Source organism: Meleagris gallopavo, chromosome 10 (assembly GCF_905368555.1).
Source record: "Meleagris gallopavo chromosome 10, MGAL_WU_HG_1.1, whole genome shotgun sequence".
Lineage (NCBI taxonomy): Eukaryota > Metazoa > Chordata > Aves > Galliformes > Phasianidae > Meleagris > Meleagris gallopavo.
The window spans coordinates 4,818,653-4,838,570 of NC_139413.1; the positions used below are offsets into that span (position 1 = coordinate 4,818,653).

A 19,918-nucleotide genomic window follows, 5' to 3' on the forward strand; every position below is an offset into this window, starting at 1 on the left:
GCCTGCCTTGGGGTGACAGGAGCTACCCAACGCTGGCACCCACATGGTCACTCCTCGAGAAGCCTGACCCTCTGTGCCATCACAGCCATCCAAAGCACAACCTCTGCTCAGTTGGAGGCTGGGGACACAGTGGCCATGGAGAGCCGGATCTTCAGCCTAGAGGACTAACTGCTGGCCAAGGGCTTGTCTTGATTTATGGCCCATCTGAGAGCCAGGTCCCCACCCTCCCTGCGGGACAACCTGGCTCATTCTTTGCCACCGCATTACAGCAGCCACAAGTGCAAGTTAATCCCTCAGGGCTCACCAGGATGGAGGTGTAATTCAGGTGCTTTTCACCTCCTTGCATAGTTTAGGCAAATCAGAGCCTCAAAGCAAACTTATTACCTCCCAGCAACCTACACCTTGCTACCTTCCTCCAATATCCAAATTCTTGCACCTGTGTGTGTAAAGCAAAGATTTTGATACAGAAGGGATCAGGATCAGCACACAGAACCCTTTTGAAGGTGACAAGCAGGCACTGACACTCTCAGCTCTGGGAGGGGGATGAGGTGTCCCTGCTGCAGCCCCAAGCAGGGCAGAGCTGGGTGCCTCAATACTTTCTCACCTCGGCTGCCTCCTTCCCTGCCTGGATCTTGTTCCATTTCCCCATTTGGCACCCATGTTTTGCCCCCAGTGTCACCCCACAGCAGAACCCAAAGCCAGAGTTCAGCTGCGGTCACCCAGAGAGGCTCAGCTGAAAGCAAAGGAAGGGGTTCTGGCGCTTAGGGAGACCCAGCAGCATAACAGCCCCCACAAAGCAGGGCTGCCTCGGGAAACCTAACTCCGTGCCCTGGATTTACCTAAATGGTTTGTTTAATCGGGACACCGAAAGCTCCCGTTTCCTAGAAATGTGCTACTTGCGACTTTCTCAGAAGCGATGGCCAGCCCAGCTGCCTGCCAGCTAGCCCGGGGCACCCACGGCCAGCAGCCCCCGGCGTTGGCACGGCCCATCTCCGGCAGCACAACATGTTTACGAGGCAGCCGAGAAGCGGCGGAGGCTCCCAGCGCCCTCTCCCGGGAAGGCGGCCGGGCAGAGCGGCCCGTGCCTCCCCGCAGGGCTCCTGCCGCCTGTTTATCTCCTGCCTTCCCAACCTCCTCCCCACCGCCTGCTGGTCTTTTGAGGAAGCTCAGCCTTGTGACCCCTCCTCGCCGCAGCCAACGAGGCCGGCGGGGCGCGGGACAGGCGTGGTGCCGAGAGGTGCCACCTCCCAGCGTTGGCTTTAATTCAGCCTTCGAACCCGGGGAACACAACGTGTTGATCCGGGGCTGGGTGATGCCGAGCTCTGCTGCCTTCGGGGCAGCGGTGCAAACTCTGCACAAACCTCTCCATCAGAAGCTGGGGGATTGCGATGCTCGAGTGCAGACCTGATGTGCTAGGCACAGGTAACCATTGCCTTCCATCTGCACTAAATCCAAATGAACGATTGTGTAAGTCCATAGAACTTCCAAGATAACCCAGCCCCAGCCCTGCCATGGGCTGGCTGCCCCCCAGCTCAGGCTGCCAGGTGTCATCCATGGTCTGGGGCACCTCCAGGGATGGGGCACTCACAGCTCTGGGCAGCTCTACCAGCACTTCACCATTTCTTTTCTTAAATTATAGGCATATAAGACCAGGAATGGTCTTATTGTGCTGTGATGGATTAGATCCTAGGAAGACGCCCAGCTTCTGACACAGCTGGGAGGAAGGTGAGAAGAACATCTCTCCCTGTGCCCACCAGCCAAGGCATTCCCATTTCAGCTGTATCACTTTCAAACCAGTCTGTGAAACCGCTGCTCACTGTGTGGTGCCACACAGGGCACAACTGAAATGCAGCCAAGGGACGAGAGCTTGGTGCCTGACTATGTGCCACCTCCACCAGCACAGCCAGGTGGGACCTGCTCACACGCGGTCGCCACCGCATCACCCCCAGAGGGGCTCACGGGGCCAAATCCCTTTACCCACGGGATAGCAAACCCAAGGCCTTAGTGAGATGAGCTGCTGTTTAATTAATTAATTACCACTCTGCCCTCAAACGGTAGTCACCCAATGAGGACAGGGAGCTCAGCACGGCGCCAGGGGACTGACCTTGCGTGGGCAGCGGTGGCCAAACGGTGTCCCCAGGAACGCAGTGGGAGGCTGCCCACCTGATAAGCGAGCAAACATTGCAGGCTCCGCAGCATGCTGCCTTTGAAGGTGCTGCCAGGGTCAAGGGTGGCTGTGGGGTGGTGACCGGAGGGCTGGCAAAAGCAGAGCAAAGCCGGCGATGACCTGAGCTGCACAGAACGGCGGTGTAGGAAAGCAAATTAATAAAAACGTGTGGAGGCACATGTGAAAAAGAAAGTCCCCTCCCATGCAGCTTCCTCCCCTTCCACATCCCCCACCAGCCCACATCTTTGCTTTTGCATGGAGCAACACGCTCGGCATCGCAAGCCCAGCACCCACCTGGCTGCTCTGCAAGCAAGCAGGGACACCGCTGTGAAGCACGTGCTCTTCCTTCAAGCGTGGCTGGGGGAAGCTGGAAGATGAGAACCAGGCAGGCAGGGTGGGGGATTTGAGACCCAGAGATTGCTTGGCTCTGCTCGCTCTGTACAAGGGTGGAGAATATCCCAGGGAGTGCTCAGCGCATGCCTTTCCCTTGCAGTTGGAAATTGGTCACAGTGTACATTGGCAATTTTTTTTTTTTTCCTTTGCTTGCTTTCTTCTTTTTCTTTTCTTTTCTTTTTTTTTTTTATTAGCACGGTTCATGCTGCTAAGCATGCTCCCTGCTAGGTCAGGGCCATGTTAACTGTGGCTGGCAGATTAATTTCAGCCTAATACACATCACAGCTTTATTAAGGAGCGTGGAAATTCTCCCGAGTGCACTCAGTGGCAGGATCAAGGCCTGACACTGCACACTGTGCAAGGTGCTGCAATGCTGCCTACATGCCTTCCATACGGCTGGATCGCATCCCCCAGCCCCAGCTGTGCTCCACTTGGACGTATGCAGGATTACGGGTGATGGATGGATGCAGGATTACTGGAGATGGAGCAAGGAAATGCAAAGCTTGCTACCGGAGCAGTATGTCCATGGCAAATCCCAAGCAAAGAAACCACAGACAGATGGCAATAGGCTCAGAAATATTTCTAATTAACATCAGGAAACACCAGAGATGTCCTCATTGAGCAAACAAGTCTTAAGCACCCAGGAGAGCGAGCATGAAAATTGCATTAGAAAAAATAGGCTAATATATTCAAGGCTAAGGCTGAATTGCTGCACCCAGGACTTTATATAATTAACTGTGAGATGCTACAGGCCCAGAAGGATCCCACCATTGCTGATGTGGTCTTCGAGGTATCCTAAACTATTCATATCAGAACAGCCTGAGGGTGCATGAGGAAAAAATCCAGTAGTATCCATGCATACTCATGTCAGGGCTTGTGAAGCCTGGGCACCGCACTGATGTGTGCCACCAAAAGCACAGCAGAGATGTGTGCAGTTCCCCTGCTTCTGGAGGGTGGGTGAATCTGGGAGGCCGTGAGCCCACGTGGGTACTGCAGGCATCCAGGTCCTGGCGACCCTGCAGCCACACGGCCTTGGACTTTGGTGTTGTGGTGGGGCAAGAACCCGAGCCCTGAGCCCCAGGCACGTCCCCTCTGCCAGCACCGTGTGTGGGGCTGCCAGGGGGTGGAGGTGGCCTCAGGTCTGCCGAGGGTGGGCTGCTCTCAGGAGCAATACTGACGCAGTTGGTGTTGCAACCTTGCCCGTATCTTTGCGCAAAGAGCGTGGCCACCCCAAATCCCTCTGCGAGCCCCCTCCTACCCTTCTAAATCTGGCAGGTCTGCTCAATCTCAGCCTACGTAAGCCCCTTTTGCAAGGCACCTTCGCAAAGGATCTCACTGCAAACTTCGCCAGGCGGGTGGGCAGCTGTGCAGCAACCAGCTGTGCTGAGCGGAGCTCCGTCCTGCCGAAACACCGCCTCACTTCGGGCAAAGGCTTTATGGAAACGGTCCCGTGCTTTTCCATGGTAACCGTGCCGATCTGTTCCAGCTTGCAGCCTTGATCCTCTCCCGGCAGGGCTGGCTCGGCCCTGCTGAGGTCAGCCTGGAGCCGTGCTGACACGAGCAGAGCTCTGAGGATCTCACTGCACGCTTGTTTGCAGACAACTGGCACTTGGAATGAGCACAGTTGCTCACGGTTCAGCCTTTCCTGCATCATTTGGGTGGACTGACTTCTGGACTGATGTGCCCCCAGCCCTGGTGTGCTCCCCAACCAGAGGAAGGGGATGGTGGCTGCTCATAGGGCTGTGCTCAACCCTATCCCAAAGCCAGCATCCCTCCCAGTGCACAAGCGTGTGCAGGGACAGCTCCGGCAATCTGCAAATAAACGCTCAGGGTGACAGAGCGTGTCGATGCCCCCACACCATTAACCTTCTCAACACATCACTGCCCTGCCGTAAAACCAGCGGTGCCTCCCTACTCATCACGCTGGGGACAGGAGCAGCAAGGAGCCATCTCTGCGCTGGGGACAGTGTCGCATTGCTGGTTTGACAGCGCCATCTGGTGAGGTGACCTCGCTGCTGGGGACCTGTCCCAGAGAGATGGCCCGACCCGCTTCTCTTTCCCGAGGGCACCAGGATTCCACGGGCTGGTCCCCGCAAAAGCAAGCTCAGACCTACTGCAGGCAACCTGGGCTGGGGCACCGGTGGCCTCAACACGGCTAAGACCAGCCTTTCTCTGCTCTCCTGCTCAGTTAACCCGTCAGGGTTTCCCCTCTACCACCTGCTCCACAACCCAGGCTGCATTTGATTTGGCATTTCTTTCCTCCTCTTCCCAGGAGGTCTCCAAAGGTGGGAGTCAGTCCCAACTGGGAGCCAAGGGTTGCTCTGTTGAGGTGAACCGTAGCAGAATCTCCCACGAGACATCAGTTGCCACCTGCACGAGTGTCCTGATGCCAACCATGGCACCAAGGTGCTACCAACAGCCTGGTTTGAAGGCAAGAAGCTGACCCGAATGGGGAGATGGGAAGGTCTTCATTTCAGGAAAGCATGGAGAGCACTGCAGTCCCCAAGAGCCCTCCATGTCCCTGCTGATCAGGGCTGGGACAAGTGTGTCACAAGCAGCACGGTGATCTAGAACACATCCTCAGGACACAGCAACACGATGGCCACCAGTGAGTGAACTTTGCCTGAGCAAAGCACACTCTGAAGAAGAAAAGCAGCATTAGGCTTTATAAACCTGGGTCCTCCCTATGGCACAGCCATGCGTTGGTGCTAGTGGGCATTTCCAACATCCAACATCAGCAGGTGCTGCCAGTCCACTCCAGGTCTTTCAGAACCAAGTACAAATTCAAGGGACAGATTTTGGGTTACAACCAACACCGACACACTGCCTTCAGGTCCTGGGTGGTTGGAGTGGATGTCTGCAGTCACTGCTGCTCTACCCAAAGACACAACCTGCCTGATGATGCCTGATAATTCAAAGGAAATGCTGTAGCATTTGTACTCAACCTCCACTAACCCTTGGTATTTAGAAAGTGGCCATTCAAACTTCCCAAGTCCTACGTGCAACTGAACTACATGCTTTCCAAACACCCTGTGTCATGAGCACATAGCACATAGGTGCAGTAGGACCTCAGCGCACCAAACCCCAACTGAGATCACATTTTTCTGAGCTCTGTTCTGTCCTGACTGCCACTTCTCTTTCATTCCATCTTTCAACAACACAAAGCCCAGGTAACTTTTTCTCTTTTCCCCCCTGCAGCAACCATAGCCTCCACGGACATAGAGCTGCTGCTGAGAGATGAAGTTTTTGTTGACTTCTTCAACACATTTCTGAGCCTTCCTGTAAGTCTGCTCCTCACCACAAAGCCTAGGATCTTTTGGGTTCCACATCAGAGAAAAACTTGGGACTATATTGTACTTGGGCTGTCAGGGCAGGGAAAGCTGAGGACCTCAGCATGGAGGAGGTAGTGAGGTCTGACAGAAGATGGTGCCTTCTCTGTATTGAGAACTAGGACAGCCAGGCTCTGGGCTCCCCCACCACCTTCCATCACATCAAGATCTCCCCATTCCTTTCAATGCAGGTTTTTGGCCAGACACCCATTTACAGCAGCAGCACGGGGCAATGGGACCTCTGGCCAGAGCTACCGAGCCACCTGGTGAGAAAACATCCCTTGTGAGGACAAAGAAAGGGGAGGAAGGGCACCGGGCAGGGACGGAGTCGGTTCCTCATTTCTGAGGCTGCTCTCTCCTCCATGTTCATGCAGCCAGGGGTGTGATTTCAAACCGAGGTTTCATTTTGCCTTTAAGCCCTGGGTGGAGCAGAAACCACGGGAAATTGGGGCTCTGGGAAAGGAGGCAAGTGGGGAGGAGAGACAGCAGGGACACAGGCAGCACGAGCATCCCCCCTTCTTCCTGCACACGGGGATGGCTCACGCCATTCTCCAGCAACCCCCCTAGAATGGGCCCATTACTCACCCTAATCCCCATGCAAGAGCCGGCTCCTTGCTCACTACCTCATCCTCTGCTTGGGCGTGGGGTGCAATGCAGGATCCCAGTCCTCCAGCTCTGTTGGCCTGGCTGGGAAAACACCGGCTGCCTCACTTCTGCAAATCCAGCCTGTGCCTCCTCCTCGTCCTCTGCCAGAAGCTCCTGGGTTTCATTCGCTCGGAGGAAGCAGGTGAGTCACTGCTGCACTAGCAGGGCTTCCTCTTGCCTGGTGCCTGCTGAGCATAGCACTGGGTTAAAAAGGCATTGCACACTCTGGTTTGGGGCTCTTGCTCTGCCCTGTGCATCCTATGCTGGAAAACTCATAACATCATAAAATCATCCAGGCTGAAAAATACTTTGAAGATAATCAAGTCCAACCATCAACCTGACCTAAGGATCACTAACCCATGTACCATTAATATACCCTGCAGACGCACAAAACACACCATTACCTTACACCCTGGTCTGTCTCAAGGGCAGCAAGTCTGGACTGTGCTGATTGCCTCCATACAATCAGCTTCATTCCAGCCTGTTGTTTTGCCCATCTCTGAATCAGCGCAAGGGTTGGCTGCTGGAAAGAGAGTTCTAGAAGCTGGGATACAGATCTTTATTTTGGAAAAATAAGGCATTTATCAAGTGCCCTGTTACCGTGATCTGCTCTCTCTCCAACAGCAAGATTGCTGAACTGGCAGAGCGCGGACCAGTGGCTGCTGGAGAAATGCATCAGTGGTTGCCAGGGCATGTGGCGCTTCCGAGCCTTCACCCAAGGAATGGCAGGTGGGCATGGTGTGCTCTGCAGCCCCTTCACATCTTCACAGCTTTTACTTTCAATCACAGGCTGCTTTGCTCCCCAGCAAAGCTTTTAATACCACCTCCATGACATCATTCTCTTGTCTGATCCAAAGGGGAAGAACTGACAGACTTCTGGCTCACCACCGAGAGGCTGCTGGGGCTTGATGAGTCAGATGCAACGCAGAAGGACCTCTATCTGTCCTTGATCCAAAGGCTGAAGGTCACCCACCTGCGTGAAGGCTCCAGCGTCCTTACCCTCTGCAGCACCACTGCCCGTAAGTGGGATGGGAGCTGATGGCCTGTTCCTGGCTGCTCCCAGGAACGGATGGGATGCCAGCAGCACCTTTGCTTGGCTGGGGATCCCTCGTGGCAGCATCAGGTCTGGTTGGAGCCATCTTCACATCATCACTCCCTGTATCTATTTCAGGCTCATCGCGGACAGAAACACGTGTTGGGTCTGTAGGCACCAGGAGGGAGATCCTGAGCAAAATGCAGCAACAGGCCCTGTTTATCCTTCAGAGTTACTGGCTCCCTAAATTCTTCATCCAGTGCAGGATGAGCATGGAGGAGGAAAAATCCTTCTGGCCTCTGCTGCAGGAATATCAGGAGCGGTTGGCACAGGGCCACTTGCAGGAGCCCTCGGGCATTTCAGATGGCCTTTCCCCAATGAGAATTAATAGGAGCCAGGATTCACCAGAGCCCTACTGCAGCAGGAAAGCCAAAGAAAAGATCTGGGCCCTTCTCAAGGAGGGAAGACACCCCCAAGAAACGAAGATGCAACCAGAAAGGCAGACGGAGCCAGCTGGGAGCACGAAGAGATTGCACCAGGGTAAAGGTAGTTTGGGACGGATTCGTCAGCAGCCAGAGCGTACTGCAAATACTGCCATTGGAAGCCGAGGAGGAGCAAAAAGACCTAGGCCTAAAGAAAAACAGGTCCTCCACCTGGAAAATCTCTGTGAAGAGAAGGTCCTCTCCAGCCTACGTTCCTCTACGCCCCTGGCCAAGGTGCCGTCCCCCAAAAGGCCAACCAAGACCTTACATTACCTCCCCTGGGCCTTCAGTGCTGACAGCTACGCAGGACGGCCCTTCAGGACCTTCTTGCTCTGCCAGGGCCGCACTGCTGAGGCTCGTCTCCTGGACCTATGGCACGACCTGGAGGAATTCCTGCCTGTGGTGCTGGACCACAGCAGAGAAAACAGCTTCTCTCTGCGCCATTTCCTCACGGAGAGGATCTGTGAGTCCTATCTGGTGGAAAACACCATCCAGCAGCTTCCCATGGAGACGAGGATCCTCCAGGGCCTGCAGGACCATCTGGTTTCTGCAGAATTCACCCCCTGGATATTCAAGACTCAAAAAGAGATTTGTAAGGTAGAGATTAGCAGTGGTCAGACTGTGGGATACAGTTGTGCCTACACACCCCAGCCTGGTACAAGGGCATGTTTAACAGAGAGATATTTGGAAGATGAAGGTGAATAGAGAACAGGGAGGGCAAAACTTATGGTCACAAGTCAGCTTGGACTGGAATCAGTGACCTAGATGCAGCAGACTGGCAGAGAGAAGCATCCCCATGGGTCTGCTGGGCTGAGGAGCAGAGATGAGCAGCCACCAAGCAGCTGGTGGCCTCAGCTGTCAGATGTGCTCACAGGATGGCAGCCATCCTTTCACATCTGAGTCACTGCTTCCAGCACAACATGACTGAAGCACATCGTGTACAGCCAACAGCAAAGCTGCCCTTGGGTGCCTCAACACTGTCACTGCGACCTTGGGGTACAGTAAGGGTGCTGGCTGCTGATGGGACACATGAGAACAGCTGAGGACACCCTACCTTTTCTCCTCTTCAGGTCCTCTGCACCTACTATGAGAAATTTCTGGCTCATGATGACAAGACGTTCCTCCAGTTCATGGTAAAGGGGATGCATAGAGGTTGTGGGCATCTTCAAGGGGTTTGCAGGTGGCAGAGTGGATGGAAGAAGGGGGGAAGAGGGAGGAAGGGAAGTTCAGCGCTAGCTGCAGTGATCCAGCATCCCACAGGTCAGCCCCTGGGCCATTACCCATCCCAGAAATGGAGAGATCTAAATGCAGAGAAGGTGCATGCAAAGCCAGCAGCAGGCAGCATGCTGAACAAACCACTTCTGGGAATTAATTCTCCCCCTTTTTCCCTGCCTGGACCAAATACTGCTTTTAATCTGACTCATGGGCAGCTACACATGCATACATCCTTGTCCCAGCACAAACTTACGGCCAGCATGCTGGGGGAGGAGGACATGCAGCGTTTTGGCCTCTGATTCAACTGCACTCAAGTTTTCCAAGTGTTTTTTTTTTTTTTTCCTTTCTTTTTCTCCACTGTGTAAAGCAGTGATTTAAGTAAGAATTACACAAGCAAACCATCCTTCCGGCAGCAGATATCCCACTAATGCATCATACTTCTTGGTGCCTTGAATGTTACCCTAACTCCAGGAAGCCTCCTCGCAAACAGAAACCTCAGAACATCCTGCATGTTTGGGTCCCTTGCACAACCCACACAGGAATTTTTGCTCACTGCAGCTCATGTCTTCAGGCTGATCATTAGGATTTTCCCAGAATAGCAATGTAAAAAATCAGCAGCTGGTCCCAGAAATGGTTAGGAGAGGCTGGCAAGGGCAGTGCCCCAAAGCCCCAGCATTGCAGCCCCTGAGAGCTGAGCTCTTATGGAGCAGTCAGTTGGCAGCTGTCAGCTCCTGGCTCTGCTCATTAAATGCTTTTGGTTGTAAGTTAATTAGCTGCCCATGTTTCTAAGCATCCCCTGTCAAGGAAATTACCACTCAGAGCAAATGCCTGGTCTGGGAGTGCAATTAGCACTTGGGCAGGTGTCGGGGCCATGCTCTCTGCAGGCACCATCCCTTAAGCCAAACTCATTGGGGGCTCTCCCTGCACCAATGTCAGAGGAGCTGCTTGGAGCTTAGCAGGGCTATTTTTGGTGCTTGCTCTCAGCAGCACGCAGCTCAGTTAGCAGACAGCCTCTCTGTCCCTGCTCGCTGGTGGTGAACGGCCAAAACCTGCACGAGGGTCTCAGTGGGGACAGTGGGTGGCACTCCTGGGACATCAGCCAGAGCCTGTACCAGGGACAGCAGAAAAGAAAATGTGAGCTCACCTGTCTGTCCATAACACCCTCGTGGCTGTTTTCAGTCCTTCTGGTTGGATGGTGACCTCTTCAGGAAGGCAGCTGCCCTTGGCTGATAAGCCACTGTTTGGATGCAGCTGCAGTCAGATGTGAGCCAGCTTTAGGAAAAGTATGGACAGGTCCAAGTCTTACGCTGAGCTCTGTGCTCAGGTTTCTTCCAGAGGTTTAATTTGGATAGATTTGTAACTGCAAAAATGTGCAGCTAGCCTGCTGGGTGCATTGCAGAAGCAGTTCTCGAATGGGGTGTAATAGGATGCTCTGTGCCATCACCCTCTGCTCTTCTTGTCAGTCTTCACAGAGCGATGTCCCAGTGCCCAAGGTACAAGGACATGGTCTTGGGAAAGACAAATATTTCCTTCTGTCTGAGCGGATAAATGAGTCCTTGAAGCTGAGCCAGGCCTTGCATGACACAAGGAACTTGGAAGGCTTCTCCCCTGAGCACTGGCGATCCTTTGGCACTCAAGACCTTCAGAAAAGGGGCATGCTCCAGGCAGAGGTGGAACCTCTTGTGAGCAAAACTGGTAAGAGAAGGCTCTGAATTTCTGCTGGTATTCAGGTTGGCTCAGGCTGATGCAGCATATTTTGTATGTCTGTAGTGACCAAGCCACCAACATGCAGGTTTTGGCTTAGCAGTATCTTGTTTTATTGCTGACAGTGTCACTGGGTGGGTTGGGACAGGATATATGCAAGCCACAAAGCCATAATCCAAGTTTTAGCAGTGAGCTTTAGGTCAAATTTGCCCTTCTCAGTACTAGAGGCACCAAATTACTTGTCCCTGCACTGGCTTGGGTCACTAGGCTGTAGCAAAGAGATTGAAATGCAAAGGCAGAGATGGTCATTGTCATCCCACTGCCGCACCTTGACCTCTGGGGGAGCTTGGGGTCCTGAGAAATGTAGCATCATGGGTGGATCACGGGAAGAGAACAGAGAAGGGAAAGGAAAGGCAAAGAGTGATAAAGGCAGCACTCAGTAAGGACAGTCAGAGCCTGCAGGAGATGGATCTGTTCCTTCTTCTCTATCAGATGCGGACTCCCAGAAGATGACATCAAAAGAGTTGGCTGTTCAGAAAGAATCACTGTCTGTGGATAGCTGCAGCAAGGATAAGGAGGTTTTGTCTCCCAAAAGCCCACCACTTGGTGAGTCCAACCCGAGCAGACTAGAAGCAGGGCAGGCTTCCAGCCAGCACTTCCCAGGACAAGCAGGGGGAAGCATCATCAGAGAAACATCTCCAGAAGGAGAGATAGGTGCATCCACCCCTGGAAGACACATGTTTAGGGGTGTTAATCCAGCCAGCATGGGTGGGAGCTGGAGGTTTCCTCTGAAGCAGATGCTGAGGAGGTGAAGCCATGCAGAGTTGAAAGGCAGTATCCAGCGTCCCCTGAGCTAGGCTTATCCTGTTGAAGTCAGCAGGGCAGTTCTGGAGGCAGCTGAGGCTTCTTTGGGGTCCTCTGACCTGAGAACAGCTGTGACAGGCTGTAATTGTCACCCAAGGGAGTGGCCAGCTCCATTCTGTCCCCACAGCTGCTGAGCCGGAAAAGAAAAAGAAGTGGGCTGCTCCTAGGAGAAAAACCAAACCAAGTGCCAAGAAGGACACCACTGTTGCAGTAGAGAAGCCAACGAGAAGACCCAGGTCTGGCACCTTGCAGCACAAAGCTTTGCTGTCTTTTGCTACTTTCAGGAAACAGAATTTTCCCACTGATTTCCTTCAGTGTCACTCCTTGCTTTGTCATGGAGATGCCATGTGAATGTCCATGTGGAGTCCCAGCTCCTGGGGATACTCCAGACAAGACTCCTGACAACCCCACATCAAGATATAAATTGCAAATCCCTGCCTGCTCTCAGCTCTGGTTGTCTCTTGGTGTCTCCTCCCTGCAGGCACTTTGTGAAGGTTCTGCACAGCCCTGCCCACCTGCAGTGCTTCAAGCAGTTCCTCGAGGAGCGCAGTGCAGCTGAACCACTGCACTTCTGGATGGCCGTGGAGAAATTAGCTGCAGAGACCAACACCAAGACAAAGAACCTCCTCGTTAACAGCATTGTCAGAAATTATTTCCATGGTGAAATCCCAGCTGGTAGGCATCCTCCTGCCCTGTACTTTACACAAGCTGTGACAAAGGCTTCTTTTCCTTGATGTGGGTGAAGATTTTAGATCCTCTTGCAGGGACCTGCCAGTTCTCCTTTTCTTGCCCAGTGTTTGCTGAGGTCTTCCACTGCCACTTGAATTTCTAGGAAGTGGTCAACTTCTTTGGCAGGACCTCTTCACCAAGACCTCTGATGTTCTTGGAGTCAGAATTTCACTCCCAAAGCATGCAATTAGCACAGTAGAGAAAAGAAAAGAGGTGAGACTATCAAATTCAGCGTACAGCTGATGGGGTAGGCAGGCGGAGGTGGGACAGGATGCCACTTGGTGATGTGAGGGTAGGAAGAGTTGTCATGGTGGCTGAGGCTGCTAATGGCAGGCAGCGACTGCGTGTCTCTTCCAGAGGAACAGCTGGAGTGCAGCTCTTCTATCATCAAGGAAATAAGTGAGGCTGAAACAGTCACTCCCTTCATGTTGATGACAGCACAGATCTTCGTCCAAAAAGCAATGGAAAAACGATGGTGAGGACTTAGCTTAGATGGGATCCTAGGTTCAAGCACAAGCACCCTTTCCTTGGTGACAGACAACAACTGCTACAAATGTATTACTCTATGAATCATCTATCAATGCATCAACATCCCAGCTAGACCCTCACCCCAGCCCTGTATCTGCTGATGTCTCTAACCATGCAAGGGGAGGGCTCTAGTTCCCATCCCTTTCTCCATCCTCCTCCAGAAATAGGAGTCCTACGAGACCCCAACCACAGGACTACCCCTCTCAGCTGCTCTCCATCCTACCCACCCAACCCCTGCTCACACATCTGGCTGTCCCTGATGCTCTCTGACCTCCCATCCGGCAGGTTTAAAGAATACCAGGACCTCTTTCCCCCAAGTGACATACGCAAGTCCAACCTTTGTTTGCGGCACGGGATGGGGAACTTCAAGACAGACAACCTGGTAAGGAAAGACCTTCTGCTGGCCTGCTGTGGGTGTTGTCTAGGAAAGAGGAGATGCTGTGTGTTAAGCAGTGCTCAGAGAAATGGGGTGAGGGAGGTTAGAACTGGAGGATCCCCAAAAGCAGAGTTTAAGTTTTGTTCTCACAGGCTCTGGAGTCCAGATTTAGATAGTGGCAAGTGGCCAAGCAATTCACACTATCACCTGTGGCCTCCAGGGGAATACAGAAACACCAGAAATGATGGTTGGGTCATTCCCAGCCCTGGCTCCCCATAGCTGTACCACCAGCTGACATGCACTGTCCTGTCTCTGCAGCGGTGGGCATGGTTTGCCGTTCAGAACATTGTCAGGAGCATCTGCAAGTTCCATCGGGAGATGAACAACAACAAGTGCCGTGTGGAGTTTGAGGACTTTCTCCGGAAGGAACTAGAAAATGAGGAGGAAAGTATGGCTAGATTCCTGAACAACTCTCTTCCCTCCCCCAGGCAATCCTAGGTTTGGGAGAGGTAAATGGAGGAAACTTGTGAGGCTCCTCTCCCATCTTCATATGTTCAGTAGTCTTGGCTGGAGGTGCAGTTCTTCCTTCCTGCTGGCAAAGAAGGTGTTTCAGGATGCTAAATATTGCCTGCAGAAATCAGCACCAAGTGAGCAGAGGGTGGGAAGGAGAGCAGAGATAAGGCACAAAATGGGCTTGTGTCTTCTAGATAAATAGTTCTGGAGGTGAACAGTCAGGCTGGCCCTTAGCCACTAAACCTAGTGCTTCCAGACCCTGCACACTGGCACAGAGAAGCCACAGGGATATCAGCACCTCAGTGATGGGGTCAGGAGATGAGGTGCAGAAGCAACGTGGACATATATGTACACACACTCACACAATATCTGGTTTTCTGACACCAGTGTCCCTCCTTTCTCTGCTAAGTGCGTGCAGTGATGCTGGTGCAAGTCTCTCAAGCAACATAAATGCAACAATTTGCACACCTTCCACAAAAAAAGAATCACAACAGGAGGCAATAGATGAAGCTAAGGTGAGACAAGGCAAAAATAAATAGAATGAGATGCAACAGGGAGCCTACCTACGAGGTGCTGAGCCAGAGGATGCAGAGCAGATTTGGTTCAAAAGGACACTGGAAAAGCTGGTAGAGAAGAAATCCATTAGAATTAGTGGATGTGCAGAAAGCCCACCTAGAGAAAGACGTACCTGGAAACAAAAATATTTGGAATTTGGAGAATGTTTTATATGGGAATAGTAACATATTTTACACTTCTTCTCCTTAATTATCCACTTACGGCCTCTGTCAGAAATGGTGATGGCTAGGCAGACAAGCAGACTTTTGATCTAACGTGCTATGGCCAGCTCCTAAGCAAACAAGGAATACAAGCACTCACTCTATGGGTGCAAAGGGGAGGATGGACAGAGGTTACTGAGCTAAGGGAATGACACACTGGATGGATCTGAACCTCTGAACTCCCTGGGGGCCCTATAAGCTGTAGTCTACCAAGGTACCCATCCCTGCCCCATCGCTGGGGGTGCTCAATACCAGGTTGGATGGAGCCCTGGGCAACATGGTCAAGTATCAGATCAGAGGGTTGGTGGCACGGGGGTTGGAACTTCATGATATTTTGGGTCCCTTCCAACCCAAGCCATTCTATGATTCTAATGTAGAAAAATCCCAACAAATCCCCTGTAAGCAGGAAAGAGAAGCACAAGGGAGGTGAAAGAGTGGGATATAGCTCAGCATCAGATGCTCAGTTACCCCTGAACCAATGCTATAAGAAGCAGGATACAACACCTCTTACCCTCTCACAGACCTGCCCGTCACCTCGATGCAGAGCAACAGCACCTTGCATTCCCATGCATCCTCTGCCAGGTCCCCATGGGACAAGGACGTGGTGCTGGTGAAACGACAGATGTTTAACAACCAGGTCATCACTGTCAACTTCCTCATTGACGACCTCCACTTTTACCTGGAGATCAACAAGTAAGCTCCACCAGTGCTCAGGTGCCTCCAAGTCTCCTTTTCTCAGGCCCAAATCCATTCTGGGAGCAGCCTGCACCCCTCGGTAAGGGATAAAACCTGGTGCATGGGTTCCTTTGCACATACTGAGGGCTTTGCTGCCATCCTAAAACTACCCTCAGCAAGGCTGCTGGACACCACACTGCAGTGTGAGACTCAACCGAAGTCTCATTCTATAGCTGCTTGCATCTAATCTGCATGGGGCTACCTGCCCCTGGAGAGCCCCCAGACCTTCATTTTGGTAAACATTGAGCTAAACAAGACGACTGCCCAGAGAGGTGGTGGTTCTCCATCCCTGCAGACAGCCAAGGTCTGGGGCTCTGAGCACCTGATGGAGCTGTAAGGGACTCTGTTCATTGCAGGGCAGTTGGATCAGATGGCCTTTAAGGATTCCTTCCAGCTCAAGCATTTGTGATTCCATTCCTGCCTAGCCTACCAATCAGAGCACTTGTCTCAGAGGAACACCTAACACATGTTTTTGCAGGTTTTCCAAGCTGGCTGATTCAGCTGAAGCCTTGGCAGCCCGCAACATATGCATCAAAAATGAAGTTGACTTTCTCAAAAGGAAAGCTGCCATCATCAGCAAGCTCTACCTGAGCTCTGATATTCCCCCCAAACTGCGGGTGAGATACTGGGTCCCACCCAGGAAGCCTGTAGACTGTTCATTGCTCAAGACCATGGCAGTTGTGAGCAGATATAGGGAGAAAGAGACCAGATAGGGTGGTGGATCTGCTCCATGAATGCTCTGAAGCTTCAGAATGCACTCTGGAGCTTGGGAACCATCCCTGGGCTCCGTGGGAACTGATCTATCACCAGGCCCACGCTAGCACTTCATCTGTAGCCACTAAGAACAAGCATACGGGCATGGAGATGGTGAAATCCCCTACCTGCAGGAAGGATGATAGAGCTGAAGCACCAGGATATGTGCTGCAATCTGCCAAATCAGTCTTTTCGGTCTCTAGAAGTCAATGTCATCACTGTGCCCTCCCCACACACCTACCTCTTCCCCTACAGTAGCAGGGGTTCTGTTTATCTCCTGTTTGGAAAGCATTTTTCCACAGAAATCCAGGAGGAATCCAGTCCTTATGTCCAGGACAGTCAGCCAGGACAGAAATATTGTAAGCTCATAGGCGCAGCTTGAAATGCACAGTGGGGTTAGGGAGAGAGACGAGCCTCTAGGGCCCACCAGGCTGCTACAAACTGCTTTCTTTAAACAAGCTCCTTTCCGCGCTCAGGTGAACATCTCTGAAGACGAGAGAGATTTAATTTGGAGTTTGTCTTCCAAGGGGCTACTGAACCGCGTCCTCTACCACAGAGCCAAGGTGGCCATTTTCCCCATCCTGATACACTTCTGGAAGAGGTATGAAGCCTTTCTCTCTGGGTGCCAGCCTCTGCTTCCAGCCTCTGGCACGATGGAAATGAAGACATGACGCTGCTCAGGATCTCAGCTGCAGATATCTGCTCGGAGGTTTGTTGTCATTGGTGTTCCTCATGCAGGTTCTGCAACTGGAAGGTGATGAAGAGCTTCCGAGTCTACTCAATGGAAAAGGAACCAACCTCGTTGACCAGTGTAAAAGCCTGTTCTGAGTCATCTGAGATCTACAGCCCAAGTAAGATGAGCTCCTGTTCCCCATTCCACATTTATCCTCTCATTCTTCCAGCACAGAAGCCTGCAGACCTGGGTTTTTGGTGTCCCACAGTGTTTATGGACCCCCAAGTCCCCAGATCTTCAGTGATGGTTCCCCAAGGAAGACCCAAACCCCTCCCATGCAACGCACATGGCATGTTCCACTAATACACACAGCTTCAGCTACATGGGGCTGGAAAACGCAATGTCTTTAAAGCCCTTCCTTCCTCTCAAGTTCAGCCAAAATTACCCAGGGAGGTTTTAAGAAATTTCTTTAGGGAACAGGGAAGTGGGTGCAGAAAGTTCATGAGGACAGAGCTGTTGCATAAGCCCTGTTTGCTTTGAAAAAAAAAAAAAAAAAAAAAAAGAAGAACAAAAAAACCCAAAACTTAAAAATACATGACCTGAAAGAGCTGTTAAAGCCAGCTTACAAGTCAGCTGGGAGTAGAAGGAGAAGAGACTGCTCAGAAACATGCAGGCAAGCAGCAGGCTTAGTGGCACTGCAGAGAAGATGCTTTGAGAATGTCTGGAATGGAGAAAAGGTTTCATGAGAGTTGAGGGAGCACTCACTAGGACATCTCAAACTCAAAGAGGGCAGATTTAAGTTAGATACAAGGAAAAATCTTTTGCAGTGAGGGTGGTGAGACACTGAAAGAGGTTACCTGGTGATGGGGCTGGTGCCCCATCCCTGGAGACTGTCAAGGTGAGGCTGGATCAGGCCCTGGGCAACCCGATGGAGCTGTGGTGTCCCTGTTCACTGCAGGGGAGTTGGACAGCATGGCTTTTAAAGGTCCCTTCCAACTCTAAGGAGTCTATGATCTCTAGGGAAAAGATCTTTTTCCCCTCATCCTCTTACTTAGTTCCAATATACTAAACAATGCTAAACTGTGGGGAAAAAAAAAAAAAAGAAAAAAAAGAGAAACCCACAAAGAAAGTGCTGCTATGCGCTGTCACTCTGCCTGACAACCCGGCTCCTCGACTGAATATTCATTTAGAAATTGCCTAATTGATTTTTTGATTAAAGGGGAAACCAAAATAGGCACGTCCTAATCTTGCTTTGACGGCCGGGTGGGTGTCTTGCAGCACAGCGTTCCGCTCCCGTTAATTCATCACTGTCAGGCTGCGAGGCTCAGCTCGGCACGGCTGGGAGATGCAGGGAGGGGGTGAAACAGGCAGGAGGAGTCGGAGCTGCGGGCTCAGCAGCCGGGCTGTGATTGCGGCCATCTCGCAGGCTGTCACCAGGCGTCACTGTGGCACTGCCGAGCCTTGCTCCGCGGAGCTCAGCGCCGTGATGCTCACGGGGGTTCGCGTCCGCAGCTCTCCGAATGCCGCCACCTTGCGAGGCAGAGCAGGGCGTGCCACCTCCTCCCTGCAAACGAGGAGGTGCGCAGAACTCGTATCTTTGTGCAAGCAAGCATTCAATGTCATCGCTTCCCCTCCATCTCCCATGCTCTGTAGGAGCCGAAGGGGTCAACACGTCCTGCTGTTCCCTCCTCACTTATTGCTCCCTCTTTTCTCCCGCACCAGGCAATCACGTCGTCATTCTGTTCTCGCTCCTGCGAGGTATCCAGGTCCTGCTGCCCCGGTCTCATAAGAAGCAGCAATTAGAGGAGGAGCACGAGGGTGAGCAAAAGGTTGCCGGGATGGGAGCGTAGATTTAGGGCTCCCTGACACACTGTGATGGGATCTGTGCTTTCCACAGGGTCAGAAAGTGCTGAGATGTCATCCAGCAGGTCCACCTCTGAGCCTTCAGAGCAGGTAGGTGGTTGCAAGGCAGCCATGTCCTCAGGCTCTACCAGCACAGGCAGCTGGAGCAGGGGGACAGCCAGCTGGGAGCAGCTATCTCCTCCAGCTGTGGGGGTGCTGGGTAGCTGTGCAGGATGCTGCTCACCCCCCAGCCTCCAGGATGGAGTCACACAGACACAAGCCATCTCCTTTTGCTGCCCTTCCTGACTTTATATCACAGGTACTGGCCTATCCACATCACTGAAGTGACTGATGCTACCTCTGGGTGGGATGTTTCAGACCCCAGCTCTCTGCAGTCTTTCCCAGTAACACACTCAGAAGACCTGCAGTGGCTGCACTTCTCCCTGCTCTAAACACATCCCATTTGTACTTTTCACCCATGCATCCACCATCAGCCACTGACGCAGTGCTTCTCCCCTCCCCACAGGATGAGGAGGAGGAGGAGGAGGAGGAGGAAGAAGAAGAAGAAACGGAAGAAGAGACAGAAGAAGAGATATCCCAGCACAACAGTCATGGGGACTTGCTCCAAGGAAGTTGAGCAGCCAGGACATGCTGCATTGGCTGTGCTTAATTTGCCACAAGGCTGAAAAATAAAGCAACTCACAGCATCCTCCAGCCTCATGCTAGCACAGCACCTTGCAGGGACATGCCACTCAGGTCTATCTACCCAATGAAATACCCATTTTCCAATCAGACTCAGCTCACGCTGAATTTGGGCCTTTTTTTTTTTTTTTTTTGTTCCCTTTTTAAATACCCAGTGCATCTAAATTTCCAAAGCACTAACCAAGTCCTATCAAATGCCTTCATTTTTCTTTCTGAAAAACAAGGAAGCATGGCTGTGCTGAGCCACCAGGAAGCTGCAGAAATCCGGTGTACTTTAGACATCACCTCATGAAGCAAAGAGCAGAACCTTTAGCACACACTGCTGCTCACAGCTCCCTCCCGTGCAAACTCCATTGTGTACCTTTACGGCTATTTTCAGCTACATTTTAACCCTCAAATCCTAGAACCTGCAGCCTGGCAACAGCACAGGTGTATTTAAGGCAGGAGATGACGTTTCCT

The 19,918-nt window shown here is 52.2% G+C and overlaps 1 protein-coding gene across 4 annotated transcripts; it reads left to right on the forward strand.

Moving 5' to 3' along the window:
• The first annotated feature begins 4,622 nt into the window (after window positions 1-4,622).
• Window positions 4,623-19,464, forward strand: RGSL1 (regulator of G protein signaling like 1). 4 transcript variants are annotated; one of them, XM_085231960.1, is made up of 22 exons: window positions 4,623-5,301; window positions 5,759-5,841; window positions 6,081-6,155; window positions 6,547-6,676; window positions 7,159-7,263; window positions 7,392-7,553; window positions 7,706-8,646; window positions 9,120-9,182; window positions 10,728-10,959; window positions 11,461-11,574; window positions 11,960-12,068; window positions 12,314-12,507; window positions 12,919-13,036; window positions 13,375-13,471; window positions 13,784-13,913; window positions 15,276-15,447; window positions 15,968-16,106; window positions 16,719-16,843; window positions 16,981-17,093; window positions 18,638-18,733; window positions 18,813-18,868; window positions 19,299-19,464. In XM_085231960.1, exons 1-22 carry the CDS (start codon window positions 5,247-5,249, stop codon window positions 19,392-19,394), a joined length of 3,405 nt encoding a protein of 1,134 aa, XP_085088086.1. In that variant the 5' UTR covers window positions 4,623-5,246; the 3' UTR covers window positions 19,395-19,464. The 4 variants fall into 4 exon arrangements, with proteins under 4 accessions (XP_085088086.1, XP_085088085.1, XP_019474141.2 ...); XM_019618596.3 differs by lacking the exons at window positions 4,623-5,301; window positions 5,759-5,841 and having other exon boundaries at window positions 5,872-6,155; window positions 19,284-19,464; XM_085231959.1 differs by lacking the exons at window positions 4,623-5,301; window positions 6,547-6,676; window positions 19,299-19,464 and having other exon boundaries at window positions 5,457-5,841; window positions 18,813-19,225.
• The last annotated feature ends 454 nt before the right edge of the window (window positions 19,465-19,918 follow it).